The sequence below is a fragment of the Hypanus sabinus genome, chromosome 7 (assembly GCF_030144855.1).
Source record: "Hypanus sabinus isolate sHypSab1 chromosome 7, sHypSab1.hap1, whole genome shotgun sequence".
NCBI lineage: Eukaryota > Metazoa > Chordata > Chondrichthyes > Myliobatiformes > Dasyatidae > Hypanus > Hypanus sabinus.
Genome location: NC_082712.1, coordinates 96480755 through 96501784, shown reverse-complemented (window position 1 = coordinate 96501784; position 21030 = coordinate 96480755). Strand labels below are relative to the sequence as shown.

At 48.7% G+C, this 21030-nt stretch overlaps 1 protein-coding gene across 1 annotated transcript; it reads right to left on the bottom strand.

Moving 5' to 3' along the window:
- Nucleotides 1-7080: 7080 nt before the first annotated feature.
- On the bottom strand, nucleotides 7081-15284 carry LOC132397507 (mucin-2-like). The gene is made up of 7 exons (XM_059976336.1): nucleotides 15203-15284; nucleotides 12170-12559; nucleotides 11304-11362; nucleotides 10839-11138; nucleotides 10346-10544; nucleotides 9399-10090; nucleotides 7081-7566 (listed from the first exon to the last, which is right to left on the bottom strand). Exons 1-7 carry the CDS (start codon nucleotides 15282-15284, stop codon nucleotides 7081-7083), a joined length of 2208 nt encoding a protein of 735 aa, XP_059832319.1.
- Between the last annotated feature and the right edge of the window lie 5746 nt (nucleotides 15285-21030).

The window sequence follows — 21030 nt, the reverse complement described above, 5'->3', positions numbered from 1 at the left end:
TGTTCACTGCACACCCTTAGCCACGTGGTAAACTGTATAATCTTCCTATTGCTGGCCTTACTAGCATGGGTAGCAATCCTGAGATCACAACTCTGGGGGTTCTGCCCTTTAACATAGCACTTATCTCCCTGAACTCGCTTTGCAGAACCTCGACACACTTCCTGCCTATGTACCAACATGGACCATGACCAATGGCAAATATACAAAATGAAAAATAATAAACTGTGAGGGAGGGGAGAAAAAACTCTAACTGCAACCTTTTTGCCTTCTCTGACTGAAACCTCAAAGAGCAAAAGCCTCAAAATCTCCAATCTAACTTGCCACTCCAAAATCGGCTGCTCTGACAATGGCCACACCGCTTGCCCTGACTTACTTTAATTTGTTCTTGCTAATCAATTCCAAATGCTCAAAGCTCCAAACTACCACGAGTCACTGCCTTTTTGCTCAATTGGCGAACCTGAGTGAACTACATCTTCTCAGGCTTCTGATCTCCAATCTCTAACTGAGTGCTGCTTAAAGCTGGAGCAGTGCTTAGCCAAACAGTCATAAGTGTAAAGTGAGTGGAGCAGGGGGCTAAGCACACAGCCTTGTGATACACCTGTGCTGATGGAGATCATGGAGGAGATATTGTTGCCAATCTGAAATGTCTGAGCTCTGTCAGTAAGGAAATCAAAGAGATATTGCGGCCCAGGTCTTGAAGCTTATTGATTCATTTTGAGGGGATGATGGTATTGAATGTTGAGCTGTAGTTGTAAATAGCATCCTGATTTATGCATCTTTTCAGTCCAGGTGATCAGGGTTTGAGTGAAGAGCCAATGAGCTGGCATCTACTGTGGACCTGTTGTGTCAGTAGGCAAACTGAAGTGGATCCCAGTCACTTCTCAGCAGAATTGACATTTCATCACCAACCTCTCAAAACACTTCATCACTGTGGATGGAAGTGCTACTGGACGATAGTCATTGAGGCAGCTTACCACGTTCTTCTTAGGCGCCGGTATAATTGAAGCAGGTGAGTACCTCTGACTGACGAAGCAAGAGGTTAAATATCTCGGTGAACACACCAGCCAGTTGATCAGCACAGATCTTTAATACTCGGCCAAGCGCCTCATCTGTGCTGGATGCTTTCGATGGGCTTACCCTCCTGAAGGATGGTCTCACGACAGCCTCAGAGTCATTAGGGTAACCTGTAACTACAGGTTACAGGCAGTTCTTGGATCACTTATCGAACTGGGGGAGGGTCTGAAGGAACAGTGTTAAAAATAACAGTTCTGCTTGATGGAAGATCATCAGGTTGCAGTTTCTGTGGCCTGCCAGTTTTTTATGCTCTGACATTGGTTAGTTGAAGCATTGGTTAGTTTTCAACATGCAGACAATCAGAAAGACAGATGTTAGGAAGGGCTTCATTGCAAGAGGATTTGAATAAATAACCCTTGCTCCAGTTGTATATTCCAGAAGAAATTGCATCTCGAATGTTGTCTTCCTCCAAAAGGAAGGGTGTACTTCTGCTCTTCCATCAAACAGAGTCAGCAGAGGTTCACCCAATTGATTTCTGGATTGGCATATGACTTGGTTGAAGAGATGTCCACATCCCTCTCCTGTCAGATTCCTTCCACTCCAATCCTTCATCTTTTCTACTCATCTGGATTCACCTGTCACCATCGAGCTATCCCCTTTCCCTCCACCTCCTCAAAGCACTTTTATTCTGGTGTCCTGCCTCTTCTTTCCCAGCGCTGAAGAAGAGTCTTGACCTGTAGCTGTCCATCCATTTCCATGGACACTGCCTGACCGGCTGAGTTCCTCCAGTGTTTTGTGTGTGTTGCTTTGGATTTCCTGCACATACGGATTTTCCCATGTTTATGATTAGGCAAACAAAGTAATTTTGTTCTGCAATTTAGATAAATTAAAGGTGACCTCACTGTAAGGTATAAAATTCTTAAGGAGGTTGGTCAGGTGGATACTGAGTTAATGTGTTCCCTGTTCATCTAAAACCCATAGTCAAAATTTAAAAAAAAGCAACAAAGTTGGCCATTCAGAAGAGAAGTAAGGTGAATTTTCCTCATCATCATCATTATGTATGACATGGGTGATCATTATCTATCCTCGACCATGATTGTTCTTGGCAATGTTTTTATATAGAAACGGTTTGCTATTGCCTTCTTCTGGCCAGTGTCTTGACGAGATGGGTTACCTGAACCGTTATCAGAAATTGTCTGCCTGGTGTCAGTGGTCACATAACCAGGATGTGACATGCACCATCTTCTCATACAACCATCCACCACCTGCTCCACAGCCTTACTTGACCCTGTTCAGGGAGGGGTTGCCAAGCAGTTGCTACACTGTGGCTAAGGTTGACCAGCAAGGTAGCAGAGGGAAGGAGCTCCTTACATCTTCTTTGGTAGCATGTATCTCCACTCCACAACCCAGAACATCCCTCATCCAGTGGATAATGAAACTTTGCGTTCATTACAGAAGGACCGATCAAGGCTGAGCCACTGGGTATATTCAAGTAAGGGGCTCTGGAGAGCGTGGGTACTCAGAAATTGATAACATTTTTAATATGAAGAGACTTGGGGAATGAGGGTAAATCAGAGAAATGGCACAGAGCCGTGATGTTAGTTGCCAAGTTGCCTACTCTTCTTCTACTGAATGTACAATAGATGTCATTCAGATTCACCAGGATCCTCCCTACATGTAATATGCTCACAGAAGTTACACGTATTAATTTTGTTCTAATGCAATTCCCAGAGATCTGCTCTCTGTATCCATATCACCCAACTGTATTTAACACCAGGTTGAAGTTCCATCATATAACCTGATTCAAAAATCAGTAACACTTAGAAACTGTTCTTTCATTTACTGGGCTTCAGAATGGAGGAAGGTTGATCTTCGTATGGTCTGTATAGCAAGAGACAGCAGGACAGTCAAAACAACGGCACCAAACTCACAACATACTCACCAACTTCAATTTCATCATCTACACGTTCACAATAGGTCCCTTCATAGGGATCGGGGCAATCACATTCATCGTCATCATCGTCCCAGGTCCCTCCATTCTGGCATGGATTTTTTTCTGTATAAATAGATCATGAGTTTTATATGGGAATTTTTTTGGATTAAGCTCACATTACAAGTTCCTCCTACAGACTGAAAACTGTACTGCACCTGAACAGATGCATCAATCTATCTTTAATCTGATGTTATGCACGATTCTTCTTGGCAGGAATATTCAATCATACAGAAGGTCCGAAGTTCACACACAATGGCTGACAGCATGGTAGTGTAGTGGTTAGCACAAAGCTTTACAGTACCAGAGACCCAGGTTCAATTCCCACCACAGACGCCATTGTGAATGGACAACCCCTAGGTAATAACCTCCTCTGGACTCTTTCCAGTGTCAATACAAACATCCACCACCTGCTTCCATGGCTTCACGTGACCCTGGTCAAGTGGGGGAAGAGGAGAGGGCTAAGCAGGTACTACACTGTGTCCGAGTGTGACCTGCAGGCTGGGGGAGGGAAGGAGAACCTTACACATCCTTTGGTAGTGACATATCTACCCCCCAACACCCAAGTACAGGGAAGCAGGGACCAGCACAGGGAAGCAGGGACCAGTACAGAAAGGATGAGTTGCTCCTAAATTGAAAGCGGAGCAATATCCTTGCCAGGAGATTTGTTAGAACTTCTAGGGAGTGTCTGAACATGTGTGGTAGGGCGGAAACCAGAATAATAGGGTCAGAATATGAAGGGATTGAGGAGAAGGTGAGATTAGATCAAGCAAATTTAAAAGGAAAGAGAGAAATAAAAGTTTAATGAATATAGATGCAAAAGATTCTGCAGATGCTGGAAGTCCAGAGTAACACTCACAAAATGCTGTAGAAACTCAGCAGGTGAGACAGCATCTATGGAGAGATGTCATTCCATGCTGATGGGCACAGGTGTATTTATTTCACTACATGGAGTATTACAGGATTTAGCAGATCAATTAGGGCCTAGATTAGTAGATGGAACTACGATGTTATGGCCATTATAGAAATTTCACCGAGAGGGGCAGAACTAGCAGTTCAGCATTGCAGGACTCAGATGTTTCAGGTGCAATAGAGAAGGGTGTAAATAAGGTGAAGTTGTACCAGTGAGCAGGCAGAACATCACAGTGGCACTTAGGCTCATCTAGTGAAGCAACATGGAAGAGTTCAGGAATATGAAAGATGCAGTCTCTCAGATAGAATTATACTCTAGGCTCCCCAATATCCAGTGGGAGATAATGGAACAGAGAGGTTGGTAGATGATGGACAGATGGACCGCAACAGGTGGGTTGTTGTAGGTGACTATAATTTTTTTTCAATATACTTTTTTTCAAGACGCTTCCCTACTACCAGAAGATTAGGTGGGACTGAATTTGGTGATGCATTTATAGTTTTTAATACAGTTTTTTGGGTAATCCATTCAGAGAAGGAGCCATATTGGACAATGTATTAGTAAGTTGGCTTGGCCAGGCAATTGGAGTTTCCAAGAGAGAGCATTTGGGAATTGTGATCTAACTCCATAGGTTTTCAGATAGTTACATGTAAGGATAATTATGGACTTTGTATGGGGGGGAAGGTGGAGGTACAAAACTGAGGAAAATGATTGAGATTGGCTTAGATGTAAGATTCATTTAAAGGCTGACTGGTCACAATTCAAGACCAACATGCTCCTGTGAGGGAGAAAGATAAGGATGGAAAGAAACCTTTCATGATGGGATATGTTGTCAATTTAGTCAAAAAACAAAATTGAAGTACAGTTTGACTTCCCCTTCTTCGAAATGCTTGTGGCTGGAAGTGTTTCGCCTTTTGGATATTTTCAGAATTTGGAATATATGAGATATCTTGGGATCTCCATCATTTCCATCTGAATTTATGTGTTACCAGTTTGTACCAGAAATGATTGGTCAGTAAGCCATAGATCACTAGACAACAATATTAAGATCAAGGATCAACTTTATCCCCCACATACATTTACATGCATTAGGGATTTCCTGTGGTGTGTTGGTGCAACATGCAAAAAAAATCAATAACTTTGAAGAATAAGGAATGATTCAAAAATAAAAATGTTAGTGTTTAAAGTATGAATATGAGAAACTACTCACATCTGGAAAAGCAGACTTACTAGGGACAGTCAACAATGCTTGGTGCAGGGGAGGTCATGTCTTACAAACTTGATTACAATTTTGAACAGGTGATGAATATGATTGATGAGGGTAGGATATATCTATGAATGTCAGAAAGGCATTCAACAAGGTCCCTCATGGCATTGATGGCACCTACATGGACTTAAGTAGGAAGTTCAACAAGGTCTCTCAAAGTAGAGAAGGCACATAAAATTAAGGTACATGGGATCCACAGAGAGCTGATGGACTGAATTCAAAATTGGTTTTACGATGGAAACATAAGGTAGTGGCAGAGGGGTATTATTCTAACTTGAGGTCTTTCATCAGTGGTGTTCCAGTGGTCAGTGCTGGGACCTCATTGTTGTGTATTTAATATTTCAGTAATAGTTTAGCAATCTTGTATAATATATATTCTTTAATCAAGCATTCTTTGTTATTTATATAATTCATTGTGGTTACATGTATAAATATATGAATTGCAAACGTCACAATGCTACCATGTGATGAGTGCACATTTTGCTTAAAGTAAACTCGAAGTTCGACCGACATTTCAGAGTAACATGTCTTCCTTTGAATTAGTTTAATGTTTTGAAGTTAGAAGATATAACACATGTATTTTTAAGATTTGGACGTTCACTGTTCATTCATTTCCGTAGATGCAGAATTCCTCCTGCATTTTATGCATGTTGCTTTGGATTTCCATCACCCACAGAATTTCTCTTGTTTATAACAACATACTGCTGGGTTTACTTCACTAACTGCAACACTGCCTGCAATATGAGATTAAAATCGAAGGAAAAGTGAAGGTGATGGAAATCTAGTAAAATCTGTTAGAGTTTAATCCAAACATTAGCTAATGCTGTCTACAACCTTTACAGTTCTATTTTATGTAGAGCATAGAACAGTACAACACAGGAACAAGCCTTTCGTCTTACAATGTCTCTGTCAAGGATGATGCCAAAGTAAATCCCATCTGCCTGCACATGATCTCTATTCCTCTATTTCCTACATAATCTGAGCCAATCTAAAAGCCTCTTAAACGTCAATATTATCTGGTTCTAGCACTGCTCCAGGTCAACCCCTCCAGACACCTCCCACTTTCTGTGTAAAAAGACTTGTCCTGGTCCTTTGAACTTTCCCTCTATCAACTTAAATACATGTACTTGACACCTCTGCCCTCTGACAGTCTACTCTAATTGATTCTATAAACCTCTACTTTGTTTCCCACACTCTCTGATGATCTCAGTTTGTCAAACCTCTGCTTATAACTCACGCCCTCAAGTTCAGGCAACATTCTGGGAAACATCTTCTGTGCCATTTCCATCATTTCCATGATGGGGTGACGAGATTTGCATACAAGACCAAACGTGGCTTAACCAAAGTTTTATAGTGTTGCTACATTTCTCCAGATTCTTATGCTGAGTACACTGATCAATGAGGGCAAGCATGAGGTACACCCCAACACCCTATCTACTTGCTTGGCCACTTTCACGAAGCTATGGACATGGACTCCAGGATCCGATCCAATTATACATCATTAAGTGTCCTGACATTAATCATCTACTTTGCACAGACATTAGACCTCCCAAAATGCAACACCTCTCACTGGCCTGGTTTAAACTCCATCTTCTAATTTTCAGCCAATATATAAGTAAACAAAATCCTACTGTAACCCTTCATTATTGGACACCTTTGTAATCTTGATGCTGCATATTTTGCCACCAATATTTGGTTGTCCATATTCAGGTTTAATTAATGATGTAACACAGCAGGATGGTTTGTAACTAATAAGTAACACCAGAAATATTGAAAACATCCGGTGGTCAGTTAACATGTGGAGAAAGTTTTATAATTCAGGACAGGATGATGCACAAATCAGACCGTTTGCAGTGAAATGAACAAACTAATTAACAGAATCAACAATTACCTGGTCTTTTAGTTGTGGTGGGACGCACAGTGGCCCGAGGAGTTGTAACGGATGGGCTGGACTGTGTGGTCGGTGAGCTGGACTCTGTACTTGGTGAGCTGGCCACAGTGCTCGATGAACTGGTCTCTGTTGTCGGTGAGCTGGACTGTGTGGTCGGTGAGCTGGACTCTGTACTTGGTGAGCTGGACACAGTGCTCGATGAACTGGTCTCTGTTGTCGGTGAGCTGGACTGTGTGGTCGGTGAGCTGGACTCTGTACTTGGTGAGCTGGACACAGTGCTCGATGAACTGGTCTCTGTTGTCGGTGAGCTGGACTGTGTGGTCGGTGAGCTGGACTCTGTAAATGGTGAGCTGGACACAGTGCTCGATGAACTGGTCTCTGTTGTCGGTGAGCTGGACTGTGTGGTCGGTGTGCTGGTCAGTGAACTGGTCTCTGAGGATTGTGTACTGGTCACTGTTGTCGATGTGCCAGTGGAGATGAGTTTGGTTGGTGTACTGATTATTGTTGATGGGTTGGTCACCGTGGGAGACACACTGGCAGCTGAACTGGACTCAGAGCCTAGTGTAGTGCACAATGTGCTGAAGAATGTGGTGGGTGCACTGGCCGGTGTGGAGGACTGTGTGATTGGAATACAGATCATCGTGCAGGTCACTGGACTCATGCTGGTCACTGTGGTAGATGTACTGGTCGGTGTACTGGTCTCTGTGGTGGATGTGCTGGTCGGTGTACTGGTCTCTGTGGTGGATGTGCTGGTTGGTGTACTGGTCACTGTGGTCGATGTACTGGTTGGTGTACTGGTCTCTGTGGTCGATGTGCTGGTTGGTGTACTGGTCACTGTGGTCGATGTACTGGTCGGTGTACTGGTCTCTGTGGTCGATGTGGTCGGTGTGCTGGTCGGTGTACTGGTCTCTGTGGTTGATATGCTGGTCGGTGTACTGGTCACTGTGGTGGATGTATTGGTCAGTGTACTGGTCTCTGTGGTGGATGTGCTGGTCGGTGTACTGGTCACTGTGGTCGATGTGCTGGTCAGTGTACTGGTCTCTGTGGTCGATGTGCTGGTCAGTGTACTGGTCTCTGTGGTCGATGTGCTGGTCAGTGTACTGGTCTCTGTGGTAGATGTGCTGGTCGGTGTACTGGTCACTGTGGTGGATGTGCTGGTCGGTGTACTGGTCACTGTGGTCGATGTGCTGGTCGGTGTACTGGTCTCTGTGGTCGATGTGCTGGTCAGTGTACTGGTCTCTGTGGTAGATGTGCTGGTCGGTGTACTGGTCTCTGTGGTCGATGTGCTGGTCGGTGTACTGGTCACTGTGGTTGATGTGCTGGTCGGTGTACTGGTCACTGTGGTCGATGTGGTCGGTGTACTGGTCACTGTGGAGGATGTGCTGGTCGGTGTACTGCTCACTGTGGTTGATGTGCTGGTCGGTGTACTGGTCACTGCGGTCGATGTGGTCGGTGTACTGGTCACTGTGGTCGATGTGCTGGTTGGTGTACTGGTCTCTGTGGTTGATGTACTCGTCGGTGTACTGGTCACTGTGGTTGATGTACTGGTCGGTGTACTGGTCACTGTGGTTGATGTACTGGTCGGTGTACTGGTCTCTGTGGTTGACGTGCTGGTCGGTGTACTGGTCTCTGTGGTTGATGTACTGGTCGGTGTACTGGTCCCTGTGGTTGATGTGCTGGTCAGTGTACTGGACTCAGTGGTCGATGTGGTCGGTGTACTGGACTCTGTGGTCGATGTGGTCGGTGTACTGGTCTCTGTGGTCGGTGTACTGGTCACTGTGGTCGATGTGCTGGTCGGTGTACTGGTCTCTGTGGTCGATGTGCTGGTCGGTGTACTAGTCTCTGTGGTCGATGTACTGGTTAGAGTACTGGTCTCTGTGGTCGATGTGCTGGTTGGTGTACTGGTCACTGCGGTCGATGTACTGGTCGGTGTACTGGTCACTGCGGTCGATGTACTGGTCGGTGTACTGGTCACTGCGGTCGATGTACTGGTCGGTGTACTGGTCTCTGTGGTCGATGAGTTCGGTGTACTGGTCACTGCGGTCGATGTACTGGTCGGTGTACTGGACTCAGTGGTCGATGTGGTCGGTGTACTGGACTCTGTGGTCGATGTGGTCGGTGTACTGGTCTCTGTGGTCGGTGTACTGGTCACTGTGGTCGAGGTGCTGGTCGGTGTACTGGTCTCTGTGGTCGATGTGCTGGTCGGTGTACTGGTCACTGTGGACAATGTGCTGGTTGGTGTACTGGTCACGGTGGTTGATGTGCTGGTCGGTGTACTGGTCTCTGTGGTCAATGTGGTTGGTGTACTGGTCTCTGTGGTTGATATGCTGGTCGGTGTACTGGTCTCTGTGGTGGATGTGCTGGTCAGTGTACTGGTCTCTGTGGTGGATGTGCTGGTCGGTGTACTGGTCACTGTGGTCGATGTGCTGGTCGGTGTACTGGTCACTGTGGTCGATGTGATCGGTGTACTGGTCACTGTGGTAGATGTACTGGTCGGTGTACTGGTCTCTGTGGTTGATGTGCTGGTCGGTGTACTGGTCACTGTGGTCGATGTGGTCGGTGTACTGGTCTCTGTGGTTGATGTGCTGGTCGGTGTACTGGTCACTGTGGTCGATGTGGTCGGTGTACTGGTCACTGTGGAGGATGTGCTGGTCGGTGTACTGGTCTCTGTGGTTGATATGCTGATCGGTGTACTGGTCACTGTGGTGGATGTGCTGGTCGGTGTACTCGTCTCTGTGGTAGATGTGCTGGTCAGTGTACTGGTCTGTGTGGTCAGTGTACTGGTCACTGTGGTCGATGTGCTGGTTGGTGTACTGGTCTCTGTGGTTGATGTACTCGTCGGTGTACTGGCCTCTGTGGTTGATGTGCTGGTCAGTGTACTGGTCTCTGTGGTGGATGTGCTGGTCGGTGTACTGGTCACTGTGGTCGATGTGCTGGTCGGTGTACTGGTCACTGTGGTCGATGTGCTGGTCAGTGTACTGGTCTCTGTGGTCGATGTGCTGGTCGGTGTACTGGTCACTGTGGTTGATGTGCTGGTCGGTGTACTGGTCACTGTGGTCGATGTGATCGGTGTACTGGTCACTGTGGTAGATGTACTGGTCGGTGTACTGGTCTCTGTGGTTGATGTGCTGGTCGGTGTACTCGTCTCTGTGGTAGATGTGCTGGTCAGTGTACTGGTCACTGTGGTCGATGTGCTGGTTGGTGTACTGGTCTCTGTGGTTGATGTACTCGTCGGTGTACTGGCCTCTGTGGTTGATGTGCTGGTCAGTGTACTGGACTCTGTGGTCGATGTGGTCGGTGTACTGGTCTCTGTGGTGGATGTGCTGGTTGGTGTACTGGTCACTGTGGTCGAGGTACTCGTCGGTGTACTGGTCTCTGAGGTTGACGTGCTGGTCGGTGTACTGGTCTCTGTGGTTGATGTACTGGTCGGTGTACTGGTCCCTGTGGTTGATGTGCTGGTCAGTGTACTGGACTCTGTGGTCGATGTGGTCGGTGTACTGGACTCTGTGGTCGATGTGGTCGGTGTACTGGTCTCTGTGGTGGATGTGCTGGTTGGTGTAATGGTCACTGTGGTCGAGGTGCTGATCGGTGTACTAGTCTCTGTGGTCGATGTGCTGGTCAGTGTACTGGTCTCTGTCGTCGATGTGCTGGTCGGTGTACTAATCTCTGTGGTCGATGTGCTGGTCAGTGTACTGGTCTCTGTGGTCGATGTGCTGGTCGGTGTACTAGTCTCTGTGGTCGATGTACTGGTTAGAGTACTGGTCACAGTGGTCGATGTGCTGGTCGGTGTACTGGTCTCTGTGGTCGATGTGCTGGTTGGTGTACTGGTCACTGTGGTCGATGTACTGGTCGGTGTACTGGTCTCTGTGGTCGATGTGGTCGGTGTGCTGGTCGGTGTACTGGTCTCTGTGGTCAATGTGGTTGGTGTACTGGTCTCTGTGGTTGATATGCTGGTCGGTGTACTGGTCACTGTGGTGGATGTGCTGGTCAGTGTACTGGTCTCTGTGGTGGATGTGCTGGTCGGTGTACTGGTCACTGTGGTCGATGTGCTGGTCGGTGTACTGGTCTCTGTGGTCGATGTGCTGGTCGGTGTACTGGTCACTGTGGTTGATGTGCTGGTCGGTGTACTGGTCACTGTGGTCGATGTGGTCGGTGTACTGGTCACTGTGGAGGATGTGCTGGTCGGTGTACTGGTCACTGTGGTTGATGTGCTGGTCGGTGTACTGGTCACTGTGGTCGATGTGGTCGGTGTACTGGTCACTGTGGTCAATGTGGTTGGTGTACTGGTCACTGTGGAGGATGTGCTGGTCGGTGTACTGGTCTCTGTGGTTGATGTGCTGATCGGTGTACTGGTCACTGTGGTGGATGTGCTGGTCGGTGTACTGGTCTGTGTGGTTGATGTGCTGGTCGGTGTACTCGTCTCTGTGGTAGATGTGCTGGTCGGTGTACTGGTCTGTGTGGTTGATGTGCTGGTCGGTGTACTCGTCTCTGTGGTAGATGTGCTGGTCAGTGTACTGGTCTGTGTGGTCAGTGTACTGGTCACTGTGGTCGATGTGCTGGTTGGTGTACTGGTCTCTGTGGTTGATGTACTCGTCGGTGTACTGGTCTCTGTGGTTGACGTGCTGGTCTGTGTACTGGTCTCTGTGGTTGATGTACTGGTCGGTGTACTGGTCCCTGTGGTTGATGTGCTGGTCAGTGTACTGGACTCTGTGGTCGATGTGGTCGGTGTACTGGACTCTGTGGTCGATGTGGTTGGTGTACTGGTCTCTGTGGTGGATGTGCTGGTTGGTGTACTGGTCACTGTGGTCGAGGTGCTGGTCGGTGTACTAGTCTCTGTGGTCGATGTGCTGGTCAGTGTACTGGTCTCTGTGGTCGATGTGCTGGTCGGTGTACTAGTCTCTGTGGTCGATGTACTGGTTAGAGTACTGGTCTCTGTGGTGGATGTGCTGGTTGGTGTACTGGTCACTGTGGTCGATGTACTGGTCGGTGTACTGGTCTCTGTGGTCGATGTGGTCGGTGTGCTGGTCAGTGTACTGGTCTCTGTGGTCAATGTGGTTGGTGTACTGGTCTCTGTGGTTGATATGCTGGTCGGTGTACTGGTCACTGTGGTGGATGTGCTGGTCAGTGTACTGGTCTCTGTGGTGGATGTGCTGGTCGGTGTACTGGTCACTGTGGTCGATGTGCTGGTCGGTGTACTGGTCACTGTGGTCGATGTGCTGGTCGTTGTACTAGTCTCTGTGGTAGATGTGCTGGTCGGTGTACTGGTCTCTGTGGTGGATGTGCTGGTCGGTGTACTGGTCACTGTGGATGTGCTGGTCGGTGTACTGGTCACTGTGGTCGATGTGGTCGGTGTACTGGTCACTGTGGAGGATGTGCTGGTCGGTGTACTGGTCACTGTGGTTGATGTGCTGGTCGGTGTACTGGTCACTGTGGTCGATGTGGTCGGTGTACTGGTCACTGTGGTCAATGTGGTTGGTGTACTGGTCACTGTGGAGGATGTGCTGGTCAGTGTACTGGTCTCTGTGGTTGATGTGCTGATCGATGTACTGGTCACTGTGGTGGATGTGCTGGTCGGTGTACTGGTCTGTGTGGTTGATGTGCTGGTCGGTGTACTCGTCTCTGTGGTAGATGTGCTGGTCAGTGTACTGGTCTGTGTGGTCAGTGTACTGGTCACTGTGGTCGATGTGCTGGTTGGTGTACTGGTCTCTGTGGTTGATGTGCTGGTCAGTGTACTGGACTCTGTGGTTGACGTGCTGGTCGGTGTACTGGTCTCTGTGGTTGACGTGCTAGTCGGTGTACTGGTCTCTGTGGTTGATGTGCTGGTCGGTGTACTGGTCACTGTGGTCGATGTGGTCGGTGTACTGGTCACTGTGGAGGATGTGCTGGTCGGTGTACTGGTCTCTGTGGTCGATGTGCTGGTCGGTGTACTGGTCTCTGCGGTCGTTCTGCTGGTTGGTGTACTGGTCTCTGTGGGTGATGTGCTGGTCAGTGTACTGGTTTCTGTGGTCGATGTGCTGGTCGGTGTACTGGTCTCTGCGGTCGTTCTGCTGGTTGGTGTACTGGTCTCTGTGGTTGATGTGCTGGTCGGTGTACTGGTCACTGTGGTCGATGTGCTGGTCGGTGTACTGGTCTCTGTGGTCGATGTGCTGGTCGGTGTACTGGTCTCTGTGGTCGAAGAACTGGTCGCTGTAATGGTCTCTGTGGTTGACGTACTGCTCTCTGTGGTTGATGTGCTGGTCGGTGTACTGGTCTCTGTGGTTGATATGCTGGTCAGTGTACTGGACTCTGTGGTCGATGTACTGGTCGCTGTGGTTGATGTGCTGGTTGGTGTACTGGTCACTGTGGTCAATGTGGTTGGTGTACTGGTCTCTGTGGTCGATGTGCTGGTCGGTGTACTGGTCTCTGTGGTGGATGTGCTGGTCGGTGTACTGGTCACTGTGGTCGATGTGCTACTCGGTGTACTGGTCTCTGTGGTCGATGTACTGGTCTCTGTGGTCGATGTGCTACTCGGTGTACTGGACTCTGTGGTCGATGTACTGGTCTCTGTGGTCGATGTGCTGGTCGGTGTACTGGTCTCTGTGGTGGATGTGCTGGTCAGTGTACTGGTCTGTGTGGTTGATATGCTGGTTGGTGTACTGGTCTCTGTTGTCGATGTGCTGGTCGGTGTCCTGGTCTCTGTGGTGGATGTGCTGGTCAGTGTACTGGTCTGTGTGGTTGATATGCTGGTTGGTGTACTGGTCTCTGTTGTCGATATACTGGTCGGTGTACGTGTCTCTGTTGTCGATGTGCTGGTCGATGTACTGGTCTCTGTGCTAGTTCTGCTGGTTGGTGTACTGGTCTCTCTGGTCAGTATGCTGGTTGGTGTACTTGTCTCTGTGGTCGATATACTGGTCGCTGTGGTTGGTGTACTTGTCTCTGTGGTCGATGTGCCGGTTGGTGTACTGGTCTCTATGGTTGTTGTGCTGGTCAGTGCACTGGTCTCTGTGGTCATTGTGCTGGTCAGTGTACTGGTCTCTGTGGTCATTGCGCTGGTCGGTGTACTGGTCTGTGTGGTTGATATGCTGGTCGCTGTACTGGTCTCTGTGGTCGATGTGCTGGTTGGTGTACTGGTCTCTGTGGTCGATGTGCTGGTTGGTGTACTGGTCTCTGTGGTCGATGTGCTGGTTGGTGTACTGGTCTCTGTGGTCGATGTACTGGTCTCTGTGGTCTGTGTACTGGTCTCTGTGGTTGATGTGCTGGTAAGTGTACTGGTCTCTGTGGTCGGTGTGCTGGTCAGTATACTGGTCTGTGTGGTTGATGTGCTGGTCGGTGTACTGGCCTCTGTGGTCGATGTGCTGGTCAGTGTACTGTTTGGTGTTGTTGATGTGCTGGTCGGTGTACTGGTCTCTGTGGTCGATGTACTGGTCTCTGTGGTCTGTGTACTGGTCTCTGTGGTTGATGTGCTGGTAAGTGTACTGGTCTCTGTGGTCGATGTGCTGGTCAGTATACTGGTCTGTGTGGTTGATGTGCTGGTCGGTGTACTGGTCTCTGTGGTCGATGTACTGGTCTCTGTTGTCGCTGTACTGGTCGGTGTACTGGTCTCTGTGGTCGATGTACTGGTCTCTGTTGTCGCTGTACTGGTCGGTGTACTGGACTCTGTGGTCGATGTACTGGTCTCTGTTGTCGCTGTACTGGTCGGTGTACTGGTCTCTGTGGTCGATGTACTGGTCTCTGTTGTCGCTGTACTGGTCGGTGTACTGGTCTCTGTGGTCGATGTACTGGTCTCTGTGGTCGATGTACTGGTTGGTGTACTGGTCTCTGTGGTCGATGTACTGGTTGGTGTACTGGTCTCTGTGGTCGATGTGCTGGTCGGTGTACTGGTCTCTGTGGTCGATGTGCTGGTCGGTGTACTGGTCTCTGTGGTCGATGTGCTGGTCAGTGTACTGGTCTCTGTGGTCGGTGTACTGGTCTCTGTGGTCAGTGTGCTGGTTGGTGTACTGGTCTCTGTGGTGGATGTGCTGGTCGGTGTACTGGTCTCTGTGGTCGATGTACTGGTTGGTGTACTGGTCTCTGTGGTCGATGTACTGGTTGGTGTACTGGTCTCTGTGGTCGATGTACTGGTCGGTGTACTGGTCTCTGTGGTCAGTGTACTCGTCACTGCGGTCATTGTGCTGGTTGGTGTACTGGTCTCTGCAGTCGTTGTGCGGGTCAGTGTACTGGTCTCTGTGGTCATTGCGCTGGTCGGTGTACTGGTCTCTGTGGTCAATGTGCTGGTCAGTGTACTGGTCTGTGTGGTCGATGTACTGGTTGGTGTACTGGTCACTGTGGTCGATGAGCTGGTCGGTGTACTGGTCTCTGTGGTCGTTGTGCTGGTCAGTGTACTGGTCTCTGTGGTCAATGTGCTGGTCGGTGTACTGGTTTCTGTGGTGGATGTGCTGGTTGGTGTACTGGTCACTGTGGTCGATGTGCTGGTCGGTGTACTGGTCTCTGTGGTCGATGTGCTGGTCTCTGTGGTCAGTGCGCTGGTCTCTGTGGTACTGGTCTCTGTGGTTGATGTGCTGGTCGGTGTACTGGTCGATGTACTGGTCTCTGTGCTGGATGTGCTGGTCGGTGTACTGGTCTCTATGGTTGATGTGCCGGTCGTTATACTGGTCTCTGTGGTCGTTGTGCTGGTCAGTGTACTGGTCTCTGTGGTCAATGTGCTGGTCGGTGTACTGGTTTCTGTGGTGGATGTGCTGGTTGGTGTACTGGTCACTGTGGTCGATGTGCTGGTCGGTGTACTGGTCTCTGTGGTCGATGTGCTGGTCTCTGTGGTCAGTGCGCTGGTCTCTGTGGTACTGGTCTCTGTGGTTGATGTGCTGGTCGGTGTACTGGTCGATGTACTGGTCTCTGTGCTGGATGTGCTGGTCGGTGTACTGGTCTCTATGGTTGATGTGCCGGTCGTTATACTGGTCACTGTGGTCGATGTGCTGGTCGGTGTACTGGTCTCTGTGGTCGATGTGCTGGTCTCTATGGTTGATGTGCCGGTCGTTATACTGGTCACTGTGGTCGATGTGGTCGGTGTACTGGTCACTGTGGTTGATGTACTGGTCGGTGTACTGGTCTCTGTGCTGGATGTGCTGGTCGGTGTACTGGTCACTGTGGTTGATGTACTGGTCGGTGTACTTGTCACTGTGGTCGATGTACTGGTCGGTGTACTGGTCTCTGTGCTGGATGTGCTGGTCGGTGTACTGGTCTCTGTGGTCGATGTGCTGGTTGGTGTACTGGTCGGTGTACTGGTCTCTGTGCTGGATGTGCTGGTCGGTGTACTGGTCACTGTGGTTGATGTACTGGTCGGTGTACTGGTCTCTCTGGTCGATGTGCCGGTCGTTATACTGGTCACTGAGGTCGATGTACTGGTCGCTGTGGTCGGTGTGCTGGTCAGTGCACTGGTCACTGTGGTTGATGTGCTGGTCAGTGCACTGGTCTCTGTGGTCGATGTGCTGGTCAGTGTACTGGTCTCTGTGTTCGATGTGCTGGTCGGTGTACTGGTCACTGCTGTCGTTGTGCTGGTTGGTGTACTGGTCTCTGTGGTCAGTGTACTGGTTGGTGTACTGGTCTCTGTGGTCGATGTGCTGGTCGGTGTACTGGTCTCTGTGGTCGATGTGCTGGTTGGTGTACTGGTCTCTGTGGTGGATGTGCTGGTCGGTGTACTGGTCTGTGTGTTCGTTGTGCTGGTTGGGTTACTGGTCTCTGTGGTGGATGTGCTGGTCGGTGTACTGGTCTCTGTGGTCGATGTGCTGGTCGGTGTACTGGTCACTGTGGTCGGTGTGCTGGTCAGTGTACTGGTCTCTGTGGTCGGTGTGCTGGTCGGTGTACTGGTCTCTGTGGTCGGTGTGCTGGTCGGTGTACTGGTCTCTGTGGTGGATGTGCTGGTCGGTGTACTGGTCACTGTGGTCGGTGTGCTGGTCAGTGTACTGGTCTCTGTGGTCGGTGTGCTGGTCGGTGTACTGGTCTCTGTGGTCGGTGTACTGGTCTCTGTGGTCGGTGTGCTGGTCGGTGTACTGGTCTCTGTGGTCAGTGTACTGGTCTCTGTGGTGGATGTGCTGGTCGGTGTACTGGTCACTGTGGCCGGTGTACTGGTCACTGTGGTCAGTGTACTGGTCTCTGTGGTCGGTGTACTGGTCTCTGTGGTCGGTGTGCTGGTCTCTGTGTTAGATGTACTGGTCGGTGTACTGGTCTCTGTGTTGGATGTGCTGGTCAGTGTACTGGTCTCTGTGGTCGGTGTGCTGGTCAGTGTACTGGTTGATGTTATGGTTGGTGTACTTGTTACAGTGGTGAATGTAGTGCTCGTTGTTATGGTCCCTGTAGTCGTTGTGGTTTCTATGCTGGTGTCTGTAGTTGTGGTGGTTTTGTCGGTTGTTACACAGACCCATACACACTCCTCTGTGGTTGATTCACTCGTCAGGGTGCTGGTCCCTCTGGTTGAAGTGCTGGACTCTACACCGGGTGTTTGTGTTGAAGTAATGCCAGCATTGTACGTCTTGTACTTTGTTCGGGTTTTGCTCAGTTGAGAGTCAGAAAATCCTCCAATCACTTGAATAAAGCAAAGGAAAAGAGCAACAGTTTTTACCGTTTTTTTTAACATTTTCACGTGGCACAGCTAATCTTGGAGGAATCTTCATCTGTGTATTATTTCAAGTTTTGTAAATAAATGTAGCTTCTTTATTAAAAGTAGCTGAAAGAATTTCAGAACCAGAGCCTAATTCATCTAAAGATACAAGAGAAGGCAGGAGACCTGAAGTTCAGAAAGGAATAACAAATCAGCCATGATGAAATGGTGGAGCAGACTGGATGGTCGGAATGGCCTACGTCTGTCACTATGTCTTGTGATATTTATCTGTTATGGTTGATAGGGTATTGGTAATGTTTGCCCCGATAATCCAGCATTTAACAGAGAGATGGAATTTCAGCAATCCTCTTTTATTGGAGAGGAATCAATATCCAAAACAAACTTTTCAATACTTTTCTGTGCCTCAGCTGAGTGTTGTAGCTAAGTTCAGCTACTGCTCATTAAATTAAATTCTGAAATGCCAGAAAGACCTGGGTGTCATTGTGCATAATAAGCAAAAGGTTTGTTTGCAGTTACAGCAAGTTATTGCAAAAAGTAACAGTAAGTTCATGGCTTTGAGAACTGAGTGTAAACGTATGCAAGTTATTCTCTGTTGTGTGTGACGGTGTTGGTTCTCCTTTATCTCAGGAAGAATGTTCAGAGAAGAGTTTCATGACTAATTCCAGAAAAGAGCGAGGAACAGTTGGACAGGTTAGGGATGTGTCTGCTGATATTTAGCAGTATACAGGTAATCTGAGAGATCTTGACTTGGTGATTCTGCAATGTTTAATATCATTGTCATTTATCATTTATCATTTAATATAATGTCTATTGTCTATCATTTCCAGTACACAAGTGTAAAGGAGGATGAAATAATTGTTACTCCTGATCTGATGCAGTATATAAATACAAGGTAAATAAAACAACAATACAAACACAATAGATATAAATGCAGAAGATAGTTTCTATACTTTCATTCTATTTACATAAAATGACTCTTGGTACAAGAGCATCTGTACGTAATGTAACTTGAGAGGAAACGATAAAGTAGTGGTGGTGTGCTGGGTTAGTGGGTGGAGTATTGATTAACCTTACAGTCTGAGGATAGTAACTGTTTTTGAGTCTGGTGGTCCTGGTGTGGATGCTACATAGTCTTCTTCCTGATAGGAGTGGAACAAACAGTCCATGAGCAGGATGGGGGGGATCCTTCATGATATTATTGGCCTTTTTCCATATATAAATGTAGAAGAGATGTAATTTCATCTCACAGAATGTACAGCTAGGTGGTCACTTTAAAAGCAAAGGTCTATTGATTTAAGGTGTAGATGAGGTGAAAGTTTATACTCTTGAGTTGGGAGTTGGGAACCTTTGGAACTCTCTTCCTTCATATACAGTGAAAACAGTTTTTGAGGAATTTTAAGGTTGAGAATAGATTAGAATGTGGTGATAAGTTTACAGCTATGTCAGGCATGATCTTACTGAACGTGAGAGGGGCATGAAGAAGTGAGTGGTTTACTCCATCTCCTACCTCATATATTTGTCGAGGACATTTTTAAGGATGGGACAAGGAATGAGAAATTCCAGATATGTTTATAGTCTGGAGTTCCTTGAATTGATCAGGAGTTAACAGAGGGTGTTTGAGAGCTTTTATTAGTGTTAGAAACTGACTACTGTTTCTAGGATCTTTTCCTAGATCAGTTTAGGATCTTTTCACTCACAGTGGTTAGAAACAAGTACATGCTTGATAGAGCTCTTTAGTAAAGCATATAATTCAGATAATGGTAGTAGAATCATGTCAAGCATGTATAAGGGGTTGTCAAATTTTAAAACACATTCGACTTCATACATTAAAACAAAATGGGAGAAGGAAAGAGGGATAATTATATCTGAGGAAGAATGGACAATAAAATGGAGGTATCAATGGAAGTGTATCAGTTCACAGAAATGGAGGGAGGTTTGGTGGAAAAACGTGATAATGTGGCGACCCACTTTCCAGCGCACTCGAACCAGCTCACAAAATGGCGCCCGCCGGCATTGAGGCAGGTCGCAAAAAGGGCGCCAAGTCTGCTTCATCAGCAAGGGGAAAAGCCCGCGCGCAGGATGGGACTGTGAATACGCGCCCCCTACAGCATTCCCGCCCGGGCAGGAATAGGAAGACTTTAAAGCGAGGCCGCGAAGTTTGAATAAATCTCTTTTGCAACTGCAGCTCACCGACTACGTGTCGTTATTTCAGCGCTGCGTGTAGCACACCGCTACAATTGGTGACCCCGACAGCCCAAACGATTTTTGGACCGGAGATGAACGACGCCGCATCTGTTCATGCGGTTTCGTTAAAACTGCCAAGCTTCTGGACGCTGCGACCTCACCTATGGTTCCAGCAAGCAGAAGCCCAATTCCACGTTCGGCAGATAACCTCGGAGGACACACGTTACTACTACGTGGTGAGCTCCCTCAGCCAGGAGACAGCTGCCCAGGTTGAGGAGTTCATACAGTTGACCCCAGCGGACAGCAAATACACAGAATTCAAAGCCCTGCTCATAAGGACTTTCGGACTCTCACTGCGCGAGCGGGCTGCCCGTTTACTGCACCTGGACGGTTTGGGAGACAAGCCGCCGTTGGCTTTGATGAACAAGATGCTCTCCCTGGCCGGAGGTCACAAGCCCTGCCTCATGTTTGAGCAGGCATTCCTGGAGGAGCTGCCCGAGGACATTCGCCTGCTGCTGTCCGACGCGGATTTCAGCGACCCCCGGAGGGTGGCGGCCTGGGCAGACATGCTGTGGAAAGCCAAGAAGGAGAGTGGGGCGTCCATTGCACAGATCACCAGGCCACACTCCCAGCAGCAAACCAGACCAGGCCCGGCCGCAGAGCCCGCTAACCCCAGAGGCAGGAGTGAGGAGACCAACGAACAATGGTGCTTCTACCACCAGCGGTGGGGCACAGAAGCCCGCCACTGTAGCCTGCCCTGCAAGTTCCCGGGAAACGCCAGGGCCAGCCGCCGCTGATGGCTATGGCGCCTGGCCTTCGAGATAGCCTCCTGTATGTCTGGGACAAGCAGTTGGGACGCCGCCTTTTGGTCGACACCGGAGCCGAGATCAGCGTCTTACCTCTGACGAGTTACGACACCCTCAACAGGGCACTGGGTCCCCCCCTGAGGGCCGTGAACAGCAGCACGGTAAGAACCTACGGCACCCGTACGGTGCGGCTGCAGTTCGGCTCCAGCCGGTTCACGTGGGACTTAACACTGGCCGCCGTAGCCCAACCGCTCCTGGGCGCAGATTTTTTGCAGGCTCACAGCCTACTGGTCGACCTGCCCAGGAAGAGACTGGTCCACGCCGAGACCTTTCAAACGTTCTCCCTGGGTGAAGCCCAGTTGCCAGCCCCTCACCTC